The 20677-nt window shown below is 40.2% G+C and overlaps 1 protein-coding gene across 1 annotated transcript in view; it reads right to left on the bottom strand.

Moving 5' to 3' along the window:
• The window catches only part of MAP2K2 (mitogen-activated protein kinase kinase 2), a 44457-nt gene extending 30943 nt beyond the window's left edge, over nucleotides 1-13514 (bottom strand). The window contains exons 1-2 of the mRNA XM_087952076.1: nucleotides 13180-13514; nucleotides 2662-2872 (exon numbers count right to left, since the gene is read on the bottom strand). Coding sequence (XP_087808202.1) covers nucleotides 2662-2872; nucleotides 13180-13277 — 309 coding nt within the window. The 5' untranslated portion in view covers nucleotides 13278-13514. The remainder of the gene's footprint in view (nucleotides 1-2661; nucleotides 2873-13179) is intronic.
• Nucleotides 13515-20677: the final 7163 nt, after the last annotated feature.

Genomic DNA, 20677 nt, shown 5'->3' with positions numbered 1-20677 from the left:
ATTTCACATTTGCCTTTGTTTAAAGTAGGCATCAATACAGTATCAGTAAGAATGGAATCTTGTGCCAAAAAAGATTATTTAAATAAATTTACACAGCTGCCCATCTCAGGTTAGTGACTCTAGGCAGCGTACAAATATTAAAACCAGCAATTAAAAATAATACATGACACCTTAATCATAGGGCCACATCATCAGTAAGGCTCGCCTAGCCTCCTGACCCAAATTCCCGTGGAAATAGTCAGATCTTCAGAGTTTTATGAAAGGCTAGCAGGGTCAGATCCAGATCCAGATAACTGGGAAGTGATGGCTGATTGTGAAAAGCTAAATGGGATTGAACCTGGGCGGGGAACTGCCAGGATATGTCAGAATAGCAGAAAAGATTAGTAAAGGGGGGGAAAAAAGACACTGTAAAGTTGCCAAGAAAGCCACAACAACCTTTCGTCATCAAATGAAGTCGTCTCTAGTAAAGGGTGAAGCAAATCCTTAAATAAAATTCTGTAGATACGAGGAGAAATCTAGGGAACTAGAACTATTGTCTAGGACAGTCCAGGAAATTGGATTTAAAACAAGGACCTCACATTCGTAGTGATGAGGCTCTAAGTGTTGCAATATTTTAATACAACACTTAACAGCAGTTCATTTAGTGACCGTTTTGAAGTTACAACGGCACTGGGGAAAAAAGTAACTTAGGTCCATTTGTCACACTTACGACCTTTGTAACATTCCCATGATCATGCAATCAAAATTCAGGTGCTTGGCAACTGACTCAAACTTGTGAACGCTGCTTTGTCCCAAGGTCATGGGATCACCTTTTGTGACCTTTGACAAAAAAAATAAATCAGTGGGGAAACCAGATTCACTTAACAACCATGTCACTAACTTATCAACCCCGCAGGGGTCATGTGAGCCCCTTTTGCTGACAAGCAAAGTCCATGGGGAAGCCAGATTCACTTAACTGTGTTATCAATTTAACAAGTGCAGTGATTCACTTAACAACTGTGGCAAGAAAGGTCGTAAAATGGAGCAAAACTCACTTCACAAATGTCTCACTTCACAACAGAAATGTTGGGCCCATTTGTGGTCCTAAGTCAAGGACTACCTGTATTGATGCACTTCATTAATCAGGAGTCAAGTTCCAGATTACAGGTAGTCCTCAACTTACAATCATTCGTTTAGTGACTGTTCGAAGTTACAATGGAACTGAAAAAAGCAACTTATGACCATTTCCCACAGTTACAACCATTGGAGCATCAATGATATCACTCTGGAGAACTTGCACAGAACCCCTCCTTCTAACTTCTCACAACTTGCTTAAGGACCTGGTTGTTCCCCTTTTCCTTTGGCATGATTGGGGTTAAGCCCCTTTGGATGGTTATTGGGTGCTTGGCTTTTTTTCAGTTTTGGGTTTCCAGTCATGCATCTTTGCAAGGGTTTCTTTCTTTCTTTTTTTTGAGATTGGCTGCCCTATATGAAAACTGTCAGAGAGTCTAAAAATACCGTGTTTCCCCAAAATAAAACCCTATCTTATAATTTTTTTGCCACCGAAAAAGGCACCAGGTCTTATTTTCAGGGGAAGTTATCCACTGACTAACCTCACTTGCACGTGTCATCCCAAGCTTCTTTTTCGTGGTCAGAGACCTTTAGGAACTTCTTCTGCAGCCGGCAAAGCTTTCCTGAAGGCCTTTGCAGCCAATAACAGACCTCTGGATCAATCCAGCTACACAGTCCTTCAGGAAAGCCTTGCCAGCCTTGCTGGCTGCAGAAGAAATGGGCCAGCAAGGCAGGTATTGGGGTGTGCCAGGCCTGGCTTCAACTGTCCAAAGGTAAGTAGTAGGGTAGCTCCGCACACACCCCATCCCCACCCTAGCTTAATTTTTACCCTTGCACTCTGGAGTGGGTGGGATCTTAATTAGGGCTTATTTTTTTTGGGGGGGGGGTAGGGCTTACATTGGCACACGTGTAAAAATCAAGGTAGGACTTACTTTCAAGGTAGGTTGTATTTTCGGGGAAACAGGGTAGTCCTTGACCTATGACAGTTTAGCAACTGTTCAAAGCTACAAAATCACTGAATTAGTCCTTGGGGGTTCTAACTGCCCCAGCATTCCTGCAGTTTCAAGTTTGCTATCCGGATGCCTGGCAACTGGTTTGCACTAGCCACTGGTCACAACCGCCCCATGGTCACATGATCACCATTCCCCCAAGAGAGGAAATGGGAAAGCCAGTAGGAAACATTGCAAGTTGCGGGGGTAGGTCTCCATTCACACACATAACCCACCCACCCCAGGCTGCTCTGTGCTTATTCTGTGCTGGTCAACTCTCACTGGGTCTCCCTTATCTGCTCCCAGTCCCATGCATGCCTGGAATTTGCAACTTCCTGCTAGCTTTCCCCCTAACTTTGTGAGAAGCCAGCAGGAAGTTGCCTCTTCTAACAACTGTGAGATTTAGTTAATGAGATCACCTGGGATGGCTTTAGAACCACACTGCTTAGTAATGGAAATTCCAGCCCCAATTGCCATATACTGCACATTTTTTGAAAGCTCAACTCAAAAGTTGCAATTTGCAGTCCTATCACTTGATCAGTTTATTGCTCTGATTGTGTCCCTTCTTCAAGCCCATGCTCTGAAAATGAGTGATCCTTTTCTCCCCCTTACCCGGTCTCACCTTCCGTGCCATAATTAGCCCTGAGGGTTTATGTTGTACTTTGGTGACCACCCCACCATTGCCAGCTCCCAGTTCTGAAATCCTCTTGAAATCATCATCTTTCAGTTCTCCCACTTTGGCCTTCTGGGTGAGAAAAGCTTCCAGCCGTTTCTTCTGCTGCTCATCCAGCTCCAGTTCTTCCAGTTTTTTCTGGAGGTCAACAAGGTGTGCTCTAAGGGAAAAGAAGGTGAGAGGCATCAGATCTACGTAATACGCCACTGTATGCAACGGAGTGAGGCAGCATGGTCATTCCTACTATTTGCTGGTGAAGCCCAAAGGCTGTTAGAATGATTTGTAGGAAAATCACCTGGCTGGCACAATTTCCCAAATTTATATACAGGTAGACCATAATTGAGCCAGAATTTCTGTTGCTAACTGAGGAATTTGTTAAGTGAGTTTTGTCCCATTTTACGACCTTTCTTGCCATTGTTAAGGGAATCATTCAGTGAAGTTAGTAACACGGTCGTAAAGTGAATCTGGCTTCCCCATTGTTTTTTCTTGTCAGAAGGTCGCAAAAGGGGATCACATGACCCCGGGATACTGCAACCGTCATAAATGTGAGTCAATTGTCAAGCATCTGAATGTAAATCACATGATCATGGGGATGCTGCAGCAGTCATAAGTGTGAAAAATGGTCTTAAAGTCACTTTTTTCAGTGCCGTTGTATCTTCAAACAGTCACTAAGCGAACTGTTGTAAAATTGGTACTACTTGTGCAGGTAGTTCTGGATTTACAACCATTAAGTGACTGTTTTTCACACTTATGACTGGTGCAGCATCCCCATGATCAGAATTCAGAAGCTTGGCAACTGACTCATATTTATGACAGTTAGTGTCCCGTGGTCACGTGATCCTCTCTTGTGATTTTCTGACAAGCAACGTCTATGGGGAGGCCAGATTCACTTTACAATCGTGTTACTAATTTAACAAGTGAATTATTCCCTTAACAATGGTGGCAAGAAAGGTCATAAAATGAGGCAAAACTCAACTTCCGGTTTGAGCTTCTTCAGCGACAGACCGAAACCTTGTCTCTGCGAGGCTTCGATCCGTGCTCGCCGCTGGAGCGCCTCGAGCCGGCTGGTTTCGGGGCTAAGCCACCCCATAGAGGTGGTGAAGAGGGGGGAGACTGCCTGCAGGGTTGAGGAGAGCCGCATCTCTCCTCCCCAGCTGGCCATTACTCCCTTTCCCGAAGGCGGTTGTAGCGGTGGTCAGAAATGGCCACCACAAAGAAGAACTCAACCAGAAAAGAATGTGCAGGAGGAAGATAAGAAGAGAAAATTTTGGTTGACCGGGTCAAACAGCAAAAGCAACAAATAAGGTACCCTGGAATTTAAACTTAACAACATTGTTCCCAAAGAAGATTTTGAAGCTGCGAAGGAGAGAGAAAAGGGAAAAGATTTGGTTTTCTCCTTTTCCTATACTGACAGCTAAGAGACTTAAGCAAGAAATTGGAAAAAAAATCCACTTTGACATCAATAGGCATTTAATGCTGAACACAAAAAGTCAAAGGGATAATAAAGATTTCTGGATAATTAAAAGCTTTTGAAAACAGGAAAGGAGAGGGTAAGAATAAAAGGGCACGATCTGGAAGGGAGGAGACTGCCTGGAATTAAAAAAGAACTTACAGCAAAATCTCAACAAGACTTCCAAAAGATACATTCTAACTGATATATCACAACAAAAACCCCAGGAAGAGAAAATCGAAAAAGAAATAAGAAGATATAAGTCGGGACTATCTGGATTACTTGATGATTTCTGGATTCTTGGTTATTGTTTTGAATGACTAAAATCAATCGGGTGGTTGTTTAAAACTTTTTAAAATGGCTCCACTTTTAGAAGAACTGAAAATGGAACTTAAAAAGTACAAAGAAGATGCACAAGAAGGGAGAGGTTCTTTTGGCTTTGTATTTCAGTTTTTAGAAATGGAGATTTGGAATTATGAGAAACAACAAGAAATGCCTGCAGAACAAGAAGATTGTGACAAAGAAGAAGCCATCTTTAATGAACAAATAATCTTAGATGGGGGAAAGAAAGGAACAGGGAGAAAGAGAATGGAAAGTTTAAGATTGGGAAAAACAACTCCAAAAAAAAAAAAAAAATAGAGTGAAAAATATGTATAAAATCAGAAAGCAACAGAAGAGGGAAATGCAGAAGAGAGAATTAGAACTAGAGAGACAAGGGGAGGGAGAAGATGAGAGGGAAGAAAGAAAGGAAAAGAAGTTATAAAGGACAGAAGCAAAATATAGAGAAACAGGGTCTATTTAGAGATAATGGGTGAAAACTTAATGGAAAAAGGGATTCTGCAAAGGTACATAAGATAGTATGGTTATATTAGAAGCAGAAATAATTTTAGAAAATATGAAACAATGTATGATTAAAATGTCTGATAAAATAGCTATCGTAATTCAGTGGAATGCTTGTCAATAAATAAATGTAACAAAAGGTATATTTAATGATTTATAAAACATATGTGGAGAAATAAGGGAAAAATTAATTATGGAGATTATATGTGTTTTTAAGGAAGTATGATATTTAATTGAAAAGAAGTGTTAAATATGTTGTGGTTTTAATGATTATTAATGATAGAACTGAACTGGAATGGAATGAGGGTTTATAATTACATATATTTACAATCTTTCTTTTTTAAAAAAATAATATAGTATTATAAGAATGTGCCAAGCAGAATTCGATTGGAAGTTATGTATTATGTATTATATTGAAGGTCATAAACTTAAGGTATATATTGAAGTTTAAATAAGAGTTGAATGGATGTAATTAAAAGATATAAAGGTGTCATAAACCAATTAGTAACTACATGAGAAAATTTGTTTAATGAGAAAAGATAATATGAAATTGAAACAGAACAGACAAAAGTATAAATATAATGATTTGAATTGAGATGAGATAATCAAAATAAAATTGAGAAAATTAAAAGAGGGGAAAAACTATATAGAAAATGTAAAATAGTATAAGATATGGAATAGAATACAAAAAGGAGCATGAAATTGAGTTTTGTGTCTGTATAAAGTTCAACCCGGGACCATGCTATTTTCAAAAAAAGATGTTTTACTTGTATTTTGTGTGTGAAAACCCAAATAAAACTTTATTTTTAAAAAAATGAGGCAAAACTCACTTAGCAACTATCTCGCTTAGCACTGGAAATTTTGGACTCAATTGTGGTTTTAAGTCGAGATCTACCTCGACTTAAAGTATTAAACAGTACTGAAGACTGTTCAGTATTTTCTTAGTTCTCTGCCAGGCTGGGTTCTAATATTCAGTGTTGGCTACAAGGAATGCCGATTTTCTCAATCTAAACAAGAAATTGTCCAAGCAGACTAAACAAAATATGGATAGGGCTTTCCAATATATATTCTGTTTTTTTTTTTTATTCTATTTGAATTTTTTAATGTACTGTACATTGGGATTATTTTCCTTTTTTTTGTCTTGATGCGTTTAACAATCCCCTTCCGTTATTCTAAATGCCTCAATCTTGCCTATTTCATCTGATTGTAGCTTCTTCCAAATCCCCTTTCGTTCAAGACGATTTCATGCCCTTTTTTCACTCACACAACAATTTACTAAACAAACTCCTCGGCTTTTTCTCTCCCTGCTGCTAACCCATACACATGCCATTCCACCTCTACACTTTGCTTCCATTTAGCAACATGCTATTTGCGGATGTAATTGTGAATTACAGCACCCTACACTGTGGCATTTACAAGATTACGGATGGCAGTTTAAATTCACTGAGCTTCAAACTCAGTTAAGCAGTAATGAGGGAAGGATTAACATTATTATTCATTTTTTTAAACTGTTGTAATCTGCACAATGTGTTTTTTATTTACGCAGACTTTAAAATCTGTATATAAAGAGAATGTCACACTTCACAGGGATACAACTAAAAACCTCCAGTTTCTGGACACGTAACCCTTTATTCAGGGACTCACTTACTCAACAGAAGACTCACAGACAAACCTTGACCAAATAAATCTCTTTGATGCAGGCAAGAACGAAGTCTAATATGCACAGAATGTTTGAGTACAGGTATCAAAAACCTCTATAGGTCTATGTCCCTCTCATTTATTTTCCTCACACATTTCCATGTCAGTGGTTATTTGAGGAATCTCCTATTGACCCAAGAAGACACCTAAATTATGTTAACATGAAGGTTCTCTTCAACATGGGAACCACTGGGTTAAGCTTTATTCCTGAAACCAAAATGTCTTAATATTAAACCTCTCCAAGTCTCAGGCTATAAATAATTAGGAGGTCCTTCTTTGCAATGCAATGGAATCTTTATTATCCCAGCTCAGTGCAAGTTTTACATTTACCGTATCTGCAATTCTATGCATATTTATTCAAAATAAATCGAGCAGAATTTAGAGATACTATTTTTAATAGGAATCCATTGACTTATCATCTTAAAAAAAACATTTTTTTATTTTAAAAGACAGGGGACAGTCCATTTGGATAAAGGGAAAATATCCCTTAGGAAAAAGAAAAAAACTGAAAGCAGCTTTTTTTTAAAGAAAAAAAAATGAAAGAATAGAAGATAGACAGTAAATTCTGTATCCTGGTGTTTCCCAGATCCCAGCTCTTAGGTTCCAGAAACCCCTCTCTTCCCATTTAGAATATATCCTGTTTAAAGTCCATAAGTATTTTTTTATAAAAGACTGGAAACCTTTTACAGATGTTTTGCTGAAAATGGACACAAATAAACTGGAGATTTTGGAGTTTGCTAGTTAAAAGGGGTTAAATATGTATAAGAAGGAGAGATAGCAAAGGGTGGGAGAAGATAAAAATTTGTAACTGTTGTAATGAAGATTGGAAGTGGCTTTAAATTTTCTTCTCTTCTGTTTCTTTCTCTTCTACATTCTCCACTTTTTATAATTTGTTCTTGGTTATCTTTTAATTAGGTAAAATCTTTCAACAAAAATGATAAAAGTATCTAAAGTGGGGCAGTTTTCCTTGGGCATTGTTTCTCCTGCTTTTCTTTTTTCTAGTTCTGATTCCTCTTTCACACACAATTCTCTTTACATTTTATTCACACACCTTCAGTGAAGTCTTTGAACACTACCCTTTCTTTGATCTGAATACCAGTGCTTATAGCAGTTCTTTTGCTATAATATTCTGCATTACAAATATGTACATGTACATTCCTGATCCATTTACACAGCTCTTGAAAGGACATACTATATAATCAATCCTCCCTCCATCATTTGCTGCATTTCCACCAATCTTTAAGTATCACTGCTCCTTATAAAATAAGTTCCTCCCTAAGCATTTCAGAACTGCCAACTCATCATTCTTTCCTCCAAATATACTCAACAGACGGTACTTTTTTGCTATATCAATCTGAACAATTTTATTATGAAGCACACATATCTCCCACCATCAGCAACTCACATATTCAGCACCCTGCCCTTCTTCCCATACTGTACCCATTTTTATCTGCATGGTTATAAGGGTTAAAGAAAGCAGACAGCCTCGGTTCAAGACCCAAGCACTGCACGATGGGGAGAGCTCCTGTTCATTGCCTCAGCTCCTGCCCACCTAGCAGTTCGAAAGCATGCAAATGTGAGTAGATAAACAGGTACCACTTCGGTGGGACAATAACAGTATTTTGTGCACCTCGGCATACAGCCATGCTGCCACATGACCAGCGTTGTCCAAAAATGTCTTCGGACAATGCTGTCTTCCTTCAGCCAAGAAACAGAGATGAGCACTATGCCCTAGAGTCGGAATATGACTAGGCAAGGGAAACTTTACCTTTTTACTTATACTTTGCAGCCCCCTTTAAATTAAATACCTTCCTATAGCCAAACCAGAGTATTAGTTTCCCATGAAAATCAATCACTTCATTTTTTTAAAAAAAATCCCCAATCTGTTAAATTTCCACCCCATGGATCTCCAGTATACATCATAAGTGTGTGGGACTGAAGTCCCAAGTTCAAATCTCTATTCAGGCATGTACCTTACCACTCATAAAGGTCACGGACCCTGAGTCTCATGCCTTATTACAGGTCATCCTCAACTTACAACAGTTTGTTTAGTGACCATTTGAAGTTACAACAGCACTGAAAAAAGTGACTTATGATAAGTTTTTTACACTTATGACCTTTGCAGCATTGCCACAGTCACGTAACCAAAATCCAGCCACTCATATTTATGATAGTTGCAGTGTCCTGAGTCATGTGATTTTTGCATCTCTCTGCGAAGCAAAGTCAATGGGGAAGCCAGATTCAACTTTGTTACTAACAACTGCAGTGATTCACCTAACAACTGTGGCAAGAAATGTCGTAAAATGGGGCAAAAACAACTTAAGAAATATCTTGCTTAACACAGGGTTCAGCTGTGGTCCTAAGCCGAGGACTACCTGTATGCTGCATGTTTCTTAGGTTGGTGAGATGTGACACTGAATTTGGACATTTTAATAGTATGCTATGCAAATCCAGTGAGGATGTCTTTCTATGTTTCAGTGTGTCACTAAGTAACTCATGGCTTAATTAATGAGGGATAAGCAGGTTATGCAAATACATCATAATTACACCTGAGTGTATGGGTGAGTTATGTGAGACACACACAAAGTTTTAAGCTCTCTGAACAGGAATTTCTATAAACAGTAAAATACTAAAATGTATGTACATACAGACATATACATTCCAATTTTTTAGCTTAGATGGCATAAGATTTTTGTGAAAGTGTCATATGTACCCTCACAAACTAACTGCCATGAGGGAAATCAGTTCACAAAATGGCTGCAGCTAGTTATAGACTGTGGTTAAAAACAGCACAAGAATCTGGATACATGGTGGTCCTAGTTACACATTTCCATATTCCCAACTGTTCAAAGTTGTTACAAGAATAGCATTAGAGTGAAAACCAGGGGGAGTTGGGGGGGACAAAGAGAGAGATAATGCCATTACAGTAATAGTACCCTAAATTCCTTGGAAAAAAGACAGGATAAAACTATGTAATAATTACTATTCAGTTCTTTTATTATTGGCTTTAAACTACTGCTCATCTTTCCACACAATTTCTCTACTCAATACCTCCAATTCTTTCTCATTTCCTCTCCATGCTACATTATGCGTACTCCATTTCTTAAACATTTTATGGCGCACACTCATTTTCTGGACTAACACTGATTCTTTCTCTCCAGCATTCATTTCTAAATTATCAATAGTACAGAAGCAGATTAATAAATTATTTTAACTATGTGGGTCACCACCATACTAATATAGATCATAAGAAAAACTTTGCTGTATCAGAGAAGAGACCCTCTCAGTGCTGCATCCTATGTGGTTCAGGGGCCAATCACACAAGTTCTGGGAGCTAAAAATACAGGGAGGCAACTGTTCCACTGTCACTCCATGGCAGCTGGTAATTATTCAAGTCTGTGAATCTTGATATTATTCCACTACAAAATCAGCAGCATCCTACCAATAATTTGGATTTCCAGTTTCATGTAGTCCATAGGTGTCCAACCTTGGCAAGTTTAAAATTTATGGACTCCTCAGCCAGCATGGGGAATTCAAGTCCACAGGTCTTAAAGTTATCAAGGTTGGATGTCCCTAGTCGCTTTTTAAAATAATCTAAATTGGTTATTATAAATGTCATTAAAGCATAATTTAACTACATATCTGCATATACATATGTGCATACATATACACACCTATTTTTTATTTTAAATAACACTATAAAAAAATTCAAGCAATTTCAATGAACTCCTTCATCAGTAAGAGGGCAAAAGGCTTATGTTTGTCAACACTTTCTAAAAACGTAGAAAACTACATCTATTAACTATGAAATGCTGCAACCTTTAAACACAGTACTTTTAATAGCATCACTTAGAAAAATTAATCAGTGGAACAACTTGCCTCCAGAAATTGTGAATACTCCAACACTGGAAGCTTTTAAGAAGAGATTGGACAACCACTTGTTTGAAATGGAATAGGGATTCCTGCCTGAGCAGTGGGTTGGACTAGAAACCTCCAAGGTCCCTTCCAACTCTCTTATTCTGTATTCTATTCTATATTCATCCATTCCTTTTGCTAATTGCCCATATTTCTATATAGGCTTCATCCTTTACATGGCTAACATGTCTCATTACAATTATTCCTTTCCAGGTCATTGACAGTTGTTCTTCACTTCTGTAACTAATAACACTTCAACATTTATGAAAATACATTTCAACATATATCATTCTACAAGTGAAATCTTGAATGTCACTGCTGTCAGCCCAAGCTTCACTTCTATTCTTACATACTTCAATCCCTCTCATCATGGACTTTTTTCAAGGCTAAACCTTAAGTACACTTTCTTGAGAGTGTGGCCCATTGGATTAGATAGTCACCTTCTAAGTAAATTTGCAAAGTATTATGCTTTAAAACATCCAACGTTCTTTCTTCTGTCTCCCCAGTCATTACTTTGCCAGTTCATTCTTCCTCTTATACTGTATCAGTACTTCAATTCTAATAAATCATTTCCTCAGTTCTTGCTTTGTATTATTGTAAAATGCATTTTAAATATTGTTTGAATGCCTCATTTTATCTGAGCAAGAATGGTCTGGAAGAGCATTATAATGAGCTTGAAGAATAGCATGCCATATAAAATATGCTGAAAGAAAATGAAAACATCTTCTAAATCTATATGTAAGTTGTTCCAGACAGCCTTTTAGCCATTACAGAATGAACTATTGCTTCTCATGCATAACAGTCAATTGGAGTAGTACAACAAGGATTTATTTAGGCAAAATTTTTCCAAGATTATTTTAAGGGCAGACATACAAGTCTTTAAATTCTTCCTGCGTGTGCTCCAACCTGATCAATCAAATGAGGTCCTACAGTCTGGTTCTATCTTACGTTAACATCTCTATTATCTGTCAAACATGATAGGAAGCATTCCATTCTCCAACATCTGTTCATCACAACTTTGGTTGATCACACTGTAGAAGACCGAGTTAATAGGAAAGGTGGCAACACTGTTTTCTTTCAAGAGATGTATCAAGCAAATCCTCCTCCCTTAATTACAGAACACCTGGCCAGCCAATATGAGGTGATAAAACTACCTGTTTTCATTGGTTTTTAAATGAATTGTTATTTGATTTTTTTTGGTCTTTTCACCTAGACCTGGTGAAAAGACCAAAAAAAATCAAATAACAATTCATTTAAAAACCAATGAAAACAGGTAGTTTTATCACCTCATATTGGCTATTACATAGCCAGCTATTACATCCCTTTTCTCTGTCCAATCTTCACAGAATAAAGAACAATAGGGCTGAAAGGGACCTCGGAGATCTAGTCCAAACCATGTATCCTATACCTATAAGTGATCCTATCGTATATGAGATCCTCATCATTCTGGATCTAGAGGGGTCCTTGGTTGTTTTCTTGCAGACACTTCATGACCCAAACTAGGTAATACCATCAGTGCTGGAAGGGGAGTAGGGTTGGTGGAATGGAAGGATGACGATGACTCTGGGGTCACTGTTGCTCTCTAAGCTTGGTGGTTTTCTTGCAGACTGTTTTATGATCCAAACTGGGTACCATCAATGATAGAAGAGTGGGGTTTGTGGAATGGAGAAGAAAATGGGGAGGATGATGGCTGTGGGGTCCTTGGTGCTCACTGAGCGCTTTGGTGGCTTTCTTGCAAGTGTTTCATGACCCAACTAAGTTACATCAGCAGTGCCAGATGGGAGCTGGGGTTTGTGGAGTGCAGGAGAAGAGAAAGGAGGATGGCTGTGGCGTCCTTGGGACTCTCCGGTGGGGTTTTTTTTGGCAGACGTTTCATGATCCAAACTAAGTAATATCGTAAGTGCTGGGATGAAGTGGGGTTCGTAGAGTGGAAGAGTGGCTGTGGGGTCCTTGGGACTCTCTGATAGCCTTTCTCACGACCAAACTAGATAACACCACGAGTCCATTTATTATCCCACTTTGGGTCCTGAAAGGTCTGCAAGCAAGCCACCATCCTCAAGAGACTCCCCAGGACCCCCTCACTTCGACTCCCAGCTACAAACATCCCCCTTGATCGGCATCCCGAGCCCATTCGGGGCAGAAGAACCTGCCTGGCCTGACCTCCTTCCTCCTTCCCACGGGGCGCATCCTCACCCAATCCTTCCTCCACCCTTTCCTGGACCTAAAGGTGAATGAAGTTTCTCTCCTCCACCAACACCACCACCAGGCCGGTTCCTCCAAGCTGCTTCCCCCACCCCCGCCTCGGACTCCGCCTTTGGGGCTTTCAGTTTGAGGGAAGACACCCCAACTCCCCCCCATCCAGCCAACTAAGCTCCCCGTGGTCGTGGCTGGGGATGCTTCTCTCCGAGGACCGACGGCCAGCTATCCTCACCTCACACATTTTCCTCAGCCCCTTTTCCCTGAGGAAAATCCTCCTTTTTTTTCACCCCTCACAGACACCTCGCCCTTCCCCGCGCTTCCCCTCAGACCCGTCACCGCCGCTCCACTCGCTCAGCCCAACTCACTCGGAGCCGTCGCCCTCCCCGCCGGTGGGGCTGGGTCCCTCAGCGATGGTCGGGGTGATGTTGAGGGCCGGCGGCACCAGTTTCCTTTTAGCCGGCATGGCAGCGCGGCGGAGGCCCGGGGCTGGCGTTCCGTGGCCGCCTTAGCGAGGGACCCGCCTCACAAGCAGCAGCAGCAGCAGCAGCGGCGACGCCGTCGTCGTCATCGCCCGGCTTGGCTGCCCTAAGCGAGGCCGAGGCTGCGCGCGAGGCCTAAAAAGAAGAAAAAAAAAACCTTGAAGGGAACGTGAAGAAGGCTGAGAGGAAGAAGGGGGCGTGGCCGAAGCGCGAGCGCGCGCGAGGGAGAAGTCTCCTCCCAACCAACTTCTCCGCCCCGCGATTGGCTGAGGCTTCACGCCGCCGCCTCGTGATTGGTCGGCTCACCCGGTGGGGGTGGGTGGGTGAGGTAGGCGCGCGCGCACGCGAGCCCTTCTCCCGATTGGCCGGCCGCTGGAAAAAAAAAAGGGGCCGCGCGAGCCGGCCAGGAGAAACGAAATAGCTCGCGCCCGCCCGCTCCGCTTGAGGAAAGCTCGCGATTGGTCGAACGGCTTTAATGAAGTGTGTGTGAGAGAGAGAGAGAGAGAGAGAGAGAGAGGACGTCGAGTTGAGAGACGCATGCGGAGAAAGCGGGGAGGGGAGTTGAGAGGGGTGGAGGAGAAAGGAAGCAAGTCTCGCGAGAATGGACCTGGGGGGCGCCACCTGAAAGCAAAGGTGTCCCCAACCGCGACAGGAAAGGTTGGCGCATGTGCACAGCGAGCTGTGGAATAAGGCGGGAAAGCTTTTTTTTTTTTTAGCGCGAGGGCAGAAGCTTGTCAGTTGAAGCCAAGCCTGAGGCGAAGTAAACGCTTCGGTTGCTGATTTCCCCGTGCTGTGGGCAAATTTCAAACAAAGGACTCCACCAAATGTTTTTTTAAAATTATTCTTTTTCTGCTGAGTCGGCAAAACCAGAGTTTACACTGAACCCGCTTTTGGCCTTGCCTGCAAGAGAAATGCTTCATGAGGAAATCTGGAAGTTGAGTCATGGCAACTGGGATTTTTTTTGTTGCGTTTGGCTGCTTACCCAAAAGTAGCTTCTTAATCATGAGGAAATGTTCCCAGGGAAGATGCTCCTGGTTGGGCTTCCTATAGAAAAAGGAGTGTGTGGAGGTTGCATTCTCTCTTGCCTTTCTTACTCAATCTGAATGCTGAAATGATCGTTAGGAAGCTAGATCTTGAAGAATAAAAAATGGGTTCAATATGCTGATGATTCAACTCTCAGAAAACAAAGGCCTGGAACATCTGCTCAAGAAAAAGCAAAGACGAAAATGAGAATTTCAGTTTCTTCCTGAACATCACAAAAGGCCATGGCCATGGCAAGGAAGGGGAACGTTGAAAATGATGGTGAAGAGAGAATGTGTAGAAAAATGTATTTTCCTAGCATCAATGTACCTCAAAATGGTGGATGCAGGGTCATGTGACTGTCATTTTGTGATCTCAAGTGGCTTTCAAAAAGCATAGTCGGGTTAACCCGATTCACTTAATGACCGATTTGCTTAACATCTGCAGTGACTCATTTAACAATCATGGCAAAAATGTCATAAAATCTGGCATGACTTATTTTAACAACTGCCTTGCTTAGCAACTGAAATTGTGGTCCCAATTGTGATTAAGTCGGAGACTTCCTGTATACTGAGTATGCTGATGATTGATGTAAGCCTCCAGTTCTAACCAATCAGATGATGCTGTTGAGGAACTGAGCAGGTGCCTGGAAATGGTGCAGCTTTAGACAAGGAGGAATTGGCTCCAACTCAACCCTTACAAGATAGAATGGCTTTGGGTTCTTCCCCCCTCTCGTTTCTGGGTATAGTGATGTGTTAGCTTTGACCCTCCCTGGATCTTGGAAGGGAAAGGAGAAAGGAGATGCCATGCGTTCAAGCAGGCTTTAGAAAAGGCCAAAGAACAAGAAACGTTATTGCTCGTATGTGCTGGATAATTCAGAAAATAAGAATATAAATATATAATATCTGATGTGACAATCAGAATTGGAATCATGCAGGAGGCAATGTTTATTTCAGTGACTTTATGAAAGCAAATGCTGGAGTTAGAAAAATGGTAGAAAGCATATTGAGACATTTGAATTTTAGTGTTGAAGACTTTTGAGAATAATAGTTATCCAGGGAAACAAACACAGGGAACAAATCAATCCAGAGTTATCGGATGGTTGGGCTCCAATTATTGAAACGTAGCTTTCTTGAAAGTCAATAACTGGGAAAGGTGAAAAGGAAAACGAAGGAGAACCAGCAAGAAGGTTGATGAACTTGATTATAGTAGTGCTGAGTGCACCATTGGAGAAAACCTGAAGGCCCACTTGGGGACAGTTCATGGAAAAAATTTGTCTGATCATTAAAAATTGATACCAACTTGATGGTGTATAATCTCTACAGCAAAATTAAATATTTTTAAATGCTGTGCTGCTGTTTTTTCACCCAGATTGAAGCATCCCTGAGCAGTCTGCCACAAGAGTCAGAAAGTATAAAACCCACAGACCAACCACAAGTTGATCTGTCAATACAAGACCTTTTAAACAACAATAGTAGGAAATTTGCAGCATCTTCAATAAAAGTCTGTTAAATGCTGGGGGAAGCAAGAATCATCATGTTTGTTGAATGCCAAAATTAAACAGCTGGAAATGGCTCCTCAGCCTCCTACTATGTCTTAGAACTGGAGTATGAAATATCATCTTCCAAAGCAAGACAACAAGGGATCCCTCTTTTGTCTCATCTCTCCTTTATATTTGTCATTAAGTTTTTCTCAGCACTGTTAACAGAATAGCCACATGTCCATCTAACCAACCTGAAACACAGCCAGGCACTCTGAGAAAAATGGCTGTGTACTTGTGCTAGAAGAAGATTCAACCCGCAGTATTGTTCTGTTCCTTTCATTCTCACCCACTGTATTACCCTATCCATCTGCTGAGCCGCTCACATTGTTCTCCCCACATTCCCATGGCAGCCAAACACCTCTTAGTCACTTAAAAATAGAAAGAACAGATCTCTCGTCTTCCAATAAAAGACAAATCAGGGTTTGCCAACAGGTTGAGGCGTTGATGTAACACACACACACACACACACACACACACACACATACAGAAGCGTTGCATTACATGTGCCTGGCTGAGAAAGAAACACATTATATAACTATCTGGATCTTCTGATGCATATGAACTCACCCTGCTTTTTTATTTCTTAATGTACATCCATATACATGGATCTGTATTCATATAATGTTTATAGTTCTCTATAAACAAAAGTGAAGATCTGCACAAGTCCACCTTAGTTTAAAGTTATTATATTCACAAATGATATCTGAGACATCTATGCACTTAGGATGTATGCATGAATATTAACATTCAGCTACAAAATGCCTATTGTGCAAACTATAAGTTACAACTGGTGTCTTGAAATCAAAAGTAAATGTGAATTCCTATTCTCAATAGAACAAAATTTTGCTTTTATGCATCCAACTATGCATTTTTTTGCAAAAGCACACATAACTATGTTTTGGAGTTAACTAAGCATGACTAGCATGGACCAGTGAAGAACAAAAAACTGGACAATGCTTTACATTTTTATTATGCTGTGATGCATTTCTTACATTTCTGGTTTGTTTTCCTGGTATAGATTGAAAGACAGATTATGATCACAGTTGAGCCCAAACTTTTTGTTGCTAAGACATTTGTTAAGTGAGCTTTGCCCCATTTTATTACCTTTCTTTCCACAATTAAGTGAATCACTGCAATGGTTATGTTAGTAACACAATTGTTAAATGAATCTGGCTTCCCCATTGACTTTGCTTGTTAGAAGATCACAAAAGGGGATTGTGTGACCCTGGGTCACTGCAACCATCATAAATATGAGTCACTTGCCAAGCATCTGAATTTTGATTAGCTGACCATGGGGAACGGTCATAAGTGTGAAAGACAGTTATACATCATTTTTCTCAGTGCTGCTGTATCTTTGAACCATCACTACAAGAACTATTGTAAATCAAGGACTACCTGTATTTAAAATAGCAAGAAATTACTTATGAATTATCTTATTAAGCCAGTTTGCAATATAAACCAAGTAGTAAACCAGTATCTTTTCTCACAATTTCTTACTGCAGGTTTTGAAGCATACACATTCAAAAGGAATATGTTTTGCCACAGGACCAGAACTTGAACAATTTCAGTGGTCAAAAAGGATGCACATGATCAGCAGGTTGTTCAAATCCAGGAGTAATCTAACAAGAGCCTTGGCTTTGCTCTTTTTGCAAAAGACTAAAACAGCTATCCTACTAAAATAGATATGTAGGTGAAAGGTTTGTTATTGAACATCTTTGCACTGCAAACGTCCCTCTAAATGAATACATAAAGTAATCTGCTTTATGGTGCTTTAGAGCAGTGCTCCTAGGATCCATGGAGGATATCGCCAAGACCATCTCAGAGCTCCTTAAAATCAAAATTATATAGTGACCTATGTTGAAAAAGAATACAATATTAATATTCCATCAAATAATAACGAGAAGCAGAGGCAGCAGTGAATATGTCAATCTTAATTTTTGATATGGTAAATGTTGATAAATATATAAAAAGTTATTTTGGAGTCCTCTATATATAATTTTTAAAAATGGGCCCTGAGGAAAAAAAACACTTTTTGATCATTACTTTAGAAATATTAAGAGTACTAACTGCGACAACTCCGCAGTGGTTCAGATGAAAAATCCTAAAGAAAGAAAACCAATGAGCAGAAAGTATTTGTATAAAATAAGGATTGTTTTAAATGTTATTTTGGTGCTTTAGAAATAAGCGATGTTAGTTGCTTTTTTGCATGTTAAAAATCTGTTCATGCTTGAGCTGTTTTTTCTGAAAAGTAGGAAGTTTGGAGTTGGGTAGCCCAAGACACAAAAGCAAGGAGCTCTATCTCATATCAAAGTGAAGTCAAGTAGTTGCTGATTTTTCTCGCTAAAGTAACCTTGGAGAACAGATGAGTAAAGCATTTGTGATTAGGGTGAGGCTGAAGAGGCCAAAGATTGGGGTCCAAGGGGCACCTTGACAAATGTGCTGGCGCTGGCATCATATAGTTACGTAATTATCTTTAGAAGTAAAGCCAATGGATTGGTTATCCAAAGATAAGATTGATTGCTTTTTATCAATACATCTGCTTTCTCCTTGCTCTGACAGGGACTACTTCAAGTACATCTAATAAGCCAAGAAATAGGAAAGACCTTTGGTCAGAGCTCCTTCAGGCTCGGCCTTCAAAATCTGGAAAAATATATATTTTAAAGTACATTTATTGTACAGCAATGATCCCTTAGGGCACAGTTGGTCACCTGAAGGGAGGAAGTGGGGCATATCACATCTGCCCTCAAGTCTGGATTTTCAGACTTTGTCTTCTGGGAAACAATGAAATTTCTTAGAAGTTTATCAGCTTGAAAATAACAGTGATATGCTGTTAAAACTTTTTGTGTATACGGAAGATACTTCTCAATAGTAATAGCACTTAGACTTATATACCACTTTATAGTGCTTTAGAGCCCTCTCTAAGTGGTTTACAGAGTCAGCATATTGCCCCCAACAATCTGGATCCTCATTTTACCCACCTCGGAAGGATGGAAGGCTGAGTCAAACTTGAGCCTGGTGGGATTTGAACTGCCAAATTATAGGCAGCTGGCTGCAGCAGAAGTAGCTTGCAGTATGCTGAAGTACTGTATAGTTTAGAGGAATATAGGTATATAGGAATTGTAGGTTTGAAAGATTACATTTATTTTATACTAGACTCTAAAGATCATCCAACGTGGGGCTTATATAAAGAATTCTGAGCCCATTCAGAATTAGAGTTAACATTTTGTCCATAGAAAAATCCATTCCTGATTAACAAAAGAGAATTGTTTTGTTGTTTTTGCTATTAACTGTTGACATCCTTGTTGATATATTTAGTGAACCAAAAGTAGATTCAAATCTATCATCTACCGAACCTTATCAGCATTAGAATGATAGGCTTTTTGAACCAAGCAATGTGGGATGGACTTAATAGCATAATTTCTGAAAAGCTGTATTCATTCCAGAAGTATATTTGTAAGTCTTAAATGGAGAATTAATGCTTGAGAGATGTATACTGATAATAAATAAGACAGTATCCATTTTGGAAAATTCACTGATCTTGGAAACAGGCTTTAAAGTCTGAGACAAATGCTCAAGAGTCATTCCCCTGGCATCAGACACGATGCAAACCTTCTCCAGCAGCCTCTTCTTTCTGCCATGTCCTGCTTTCTATTATGCTCTTGGCTTTGTCCTGTCCTTAGCCTACTGAGACAGACTTAAGCTTCCTTAGTTCTACCGGAGGTAATGTAGCCTTTCCCATTTGTTCCTACTCTTATCTAATCTCAAGATACATAAAACTAGTTATTAGATCACATGAATTTAGGTAAGGGACTTCCTGGCTATAACAGTCACCTGTTTTGTGAAAGTTCACCAGGTTACCTGCCAATTTGTCCAGAGAAGTGCCACTCCACCCAGAACCTAAAGACAGAAATCCCACATTACTAGAAGAAAAAGGAACACACAACCATTTGGTCTTTTCAGGGCTGAGTTTAAGCCTGTTCCTCCCCATCCCCAGCTTCCAAGCCCTGGGTTAAGATCTTGAAAGCATTGCTTACACAACCCGGGATTGAGATGTGCAACTGGATCTAATCAGCCTATTGAGAATACTTGACACTGTTGAGGGAATGACCTTCCCCAAAGGTTTCGTGTTGATGTCAAAGGGACAAATAAAAGGATTGAGCAATCCCAGGCCGTAGGGTAGACTTCTCAATCTCACGAACAGCAGCTGAAATCTGCATAGAGGAGAAGGGAACAACTGCAACATGTCTCCTACCTTTGACACACACCCCCTCCACATCCAGAAGGATAGCATAATTGTGCCAAAAGTTGCTGAGAGATCAGAAAAGAATCAGGAGAGTTGCATCATTCTATCTCTGTCAATAGTAATCAACAAGTACAATCAATGCCATCGCTGTTGTGCCTTTGCCTGGAACAGGTCCAGGTAATCCACTTTTGCCAGGGCCCTTGAAGCTGAAATCCGATCACCTCCTCAAACTTTCCCCAGAAAATTAAGTGGGAGAATGGGCAAACGTTGAATTGTTGGATCCAGAAGTGGCCTTGTTCAAGGTAGAAGCACCTCGTCCCTCAAGGAAGCAGTCACCACCCCCTGAACAAACCACATTTGTGACCCAGGAACTCTTGACCACCAGGAGGGGCATTAATCTAGCAGACAAGGGGTTAGATAAACACCCCTCAGGGACCCTGGCCACTTCCTAGGAGTTATAGAGTCAAGCATGTCTCACCTAACTGATACTGTCTCAGCCAAATTTGGAAGGATTGGCCCAGGCAGAACCAATTTGAAGCAGATCCAAGCAATTTTACTTGGCACCTGCCTAGAACATT

This window comes from Notechis scutatus, chromosome 1 (assembly GCF_049901735.1).
Source record: "Notechis scutatus isolate UNSWTSFEM ecotype Mainland chromosome 1, rNotScu1.2, whole genome shotgun sequence".
NCBI classification, from domain to species: domain Eukaryota; kingdom Metazoa; phylum Chordata; class Lepidosauria; order Squamata; family Elapidae; genus Notechis; species Notechis scutatus.
Note: the sequence above shows the minus strand (reverse complement) of the source record. Positions and strands in the feature narration are given on the sequence as shown.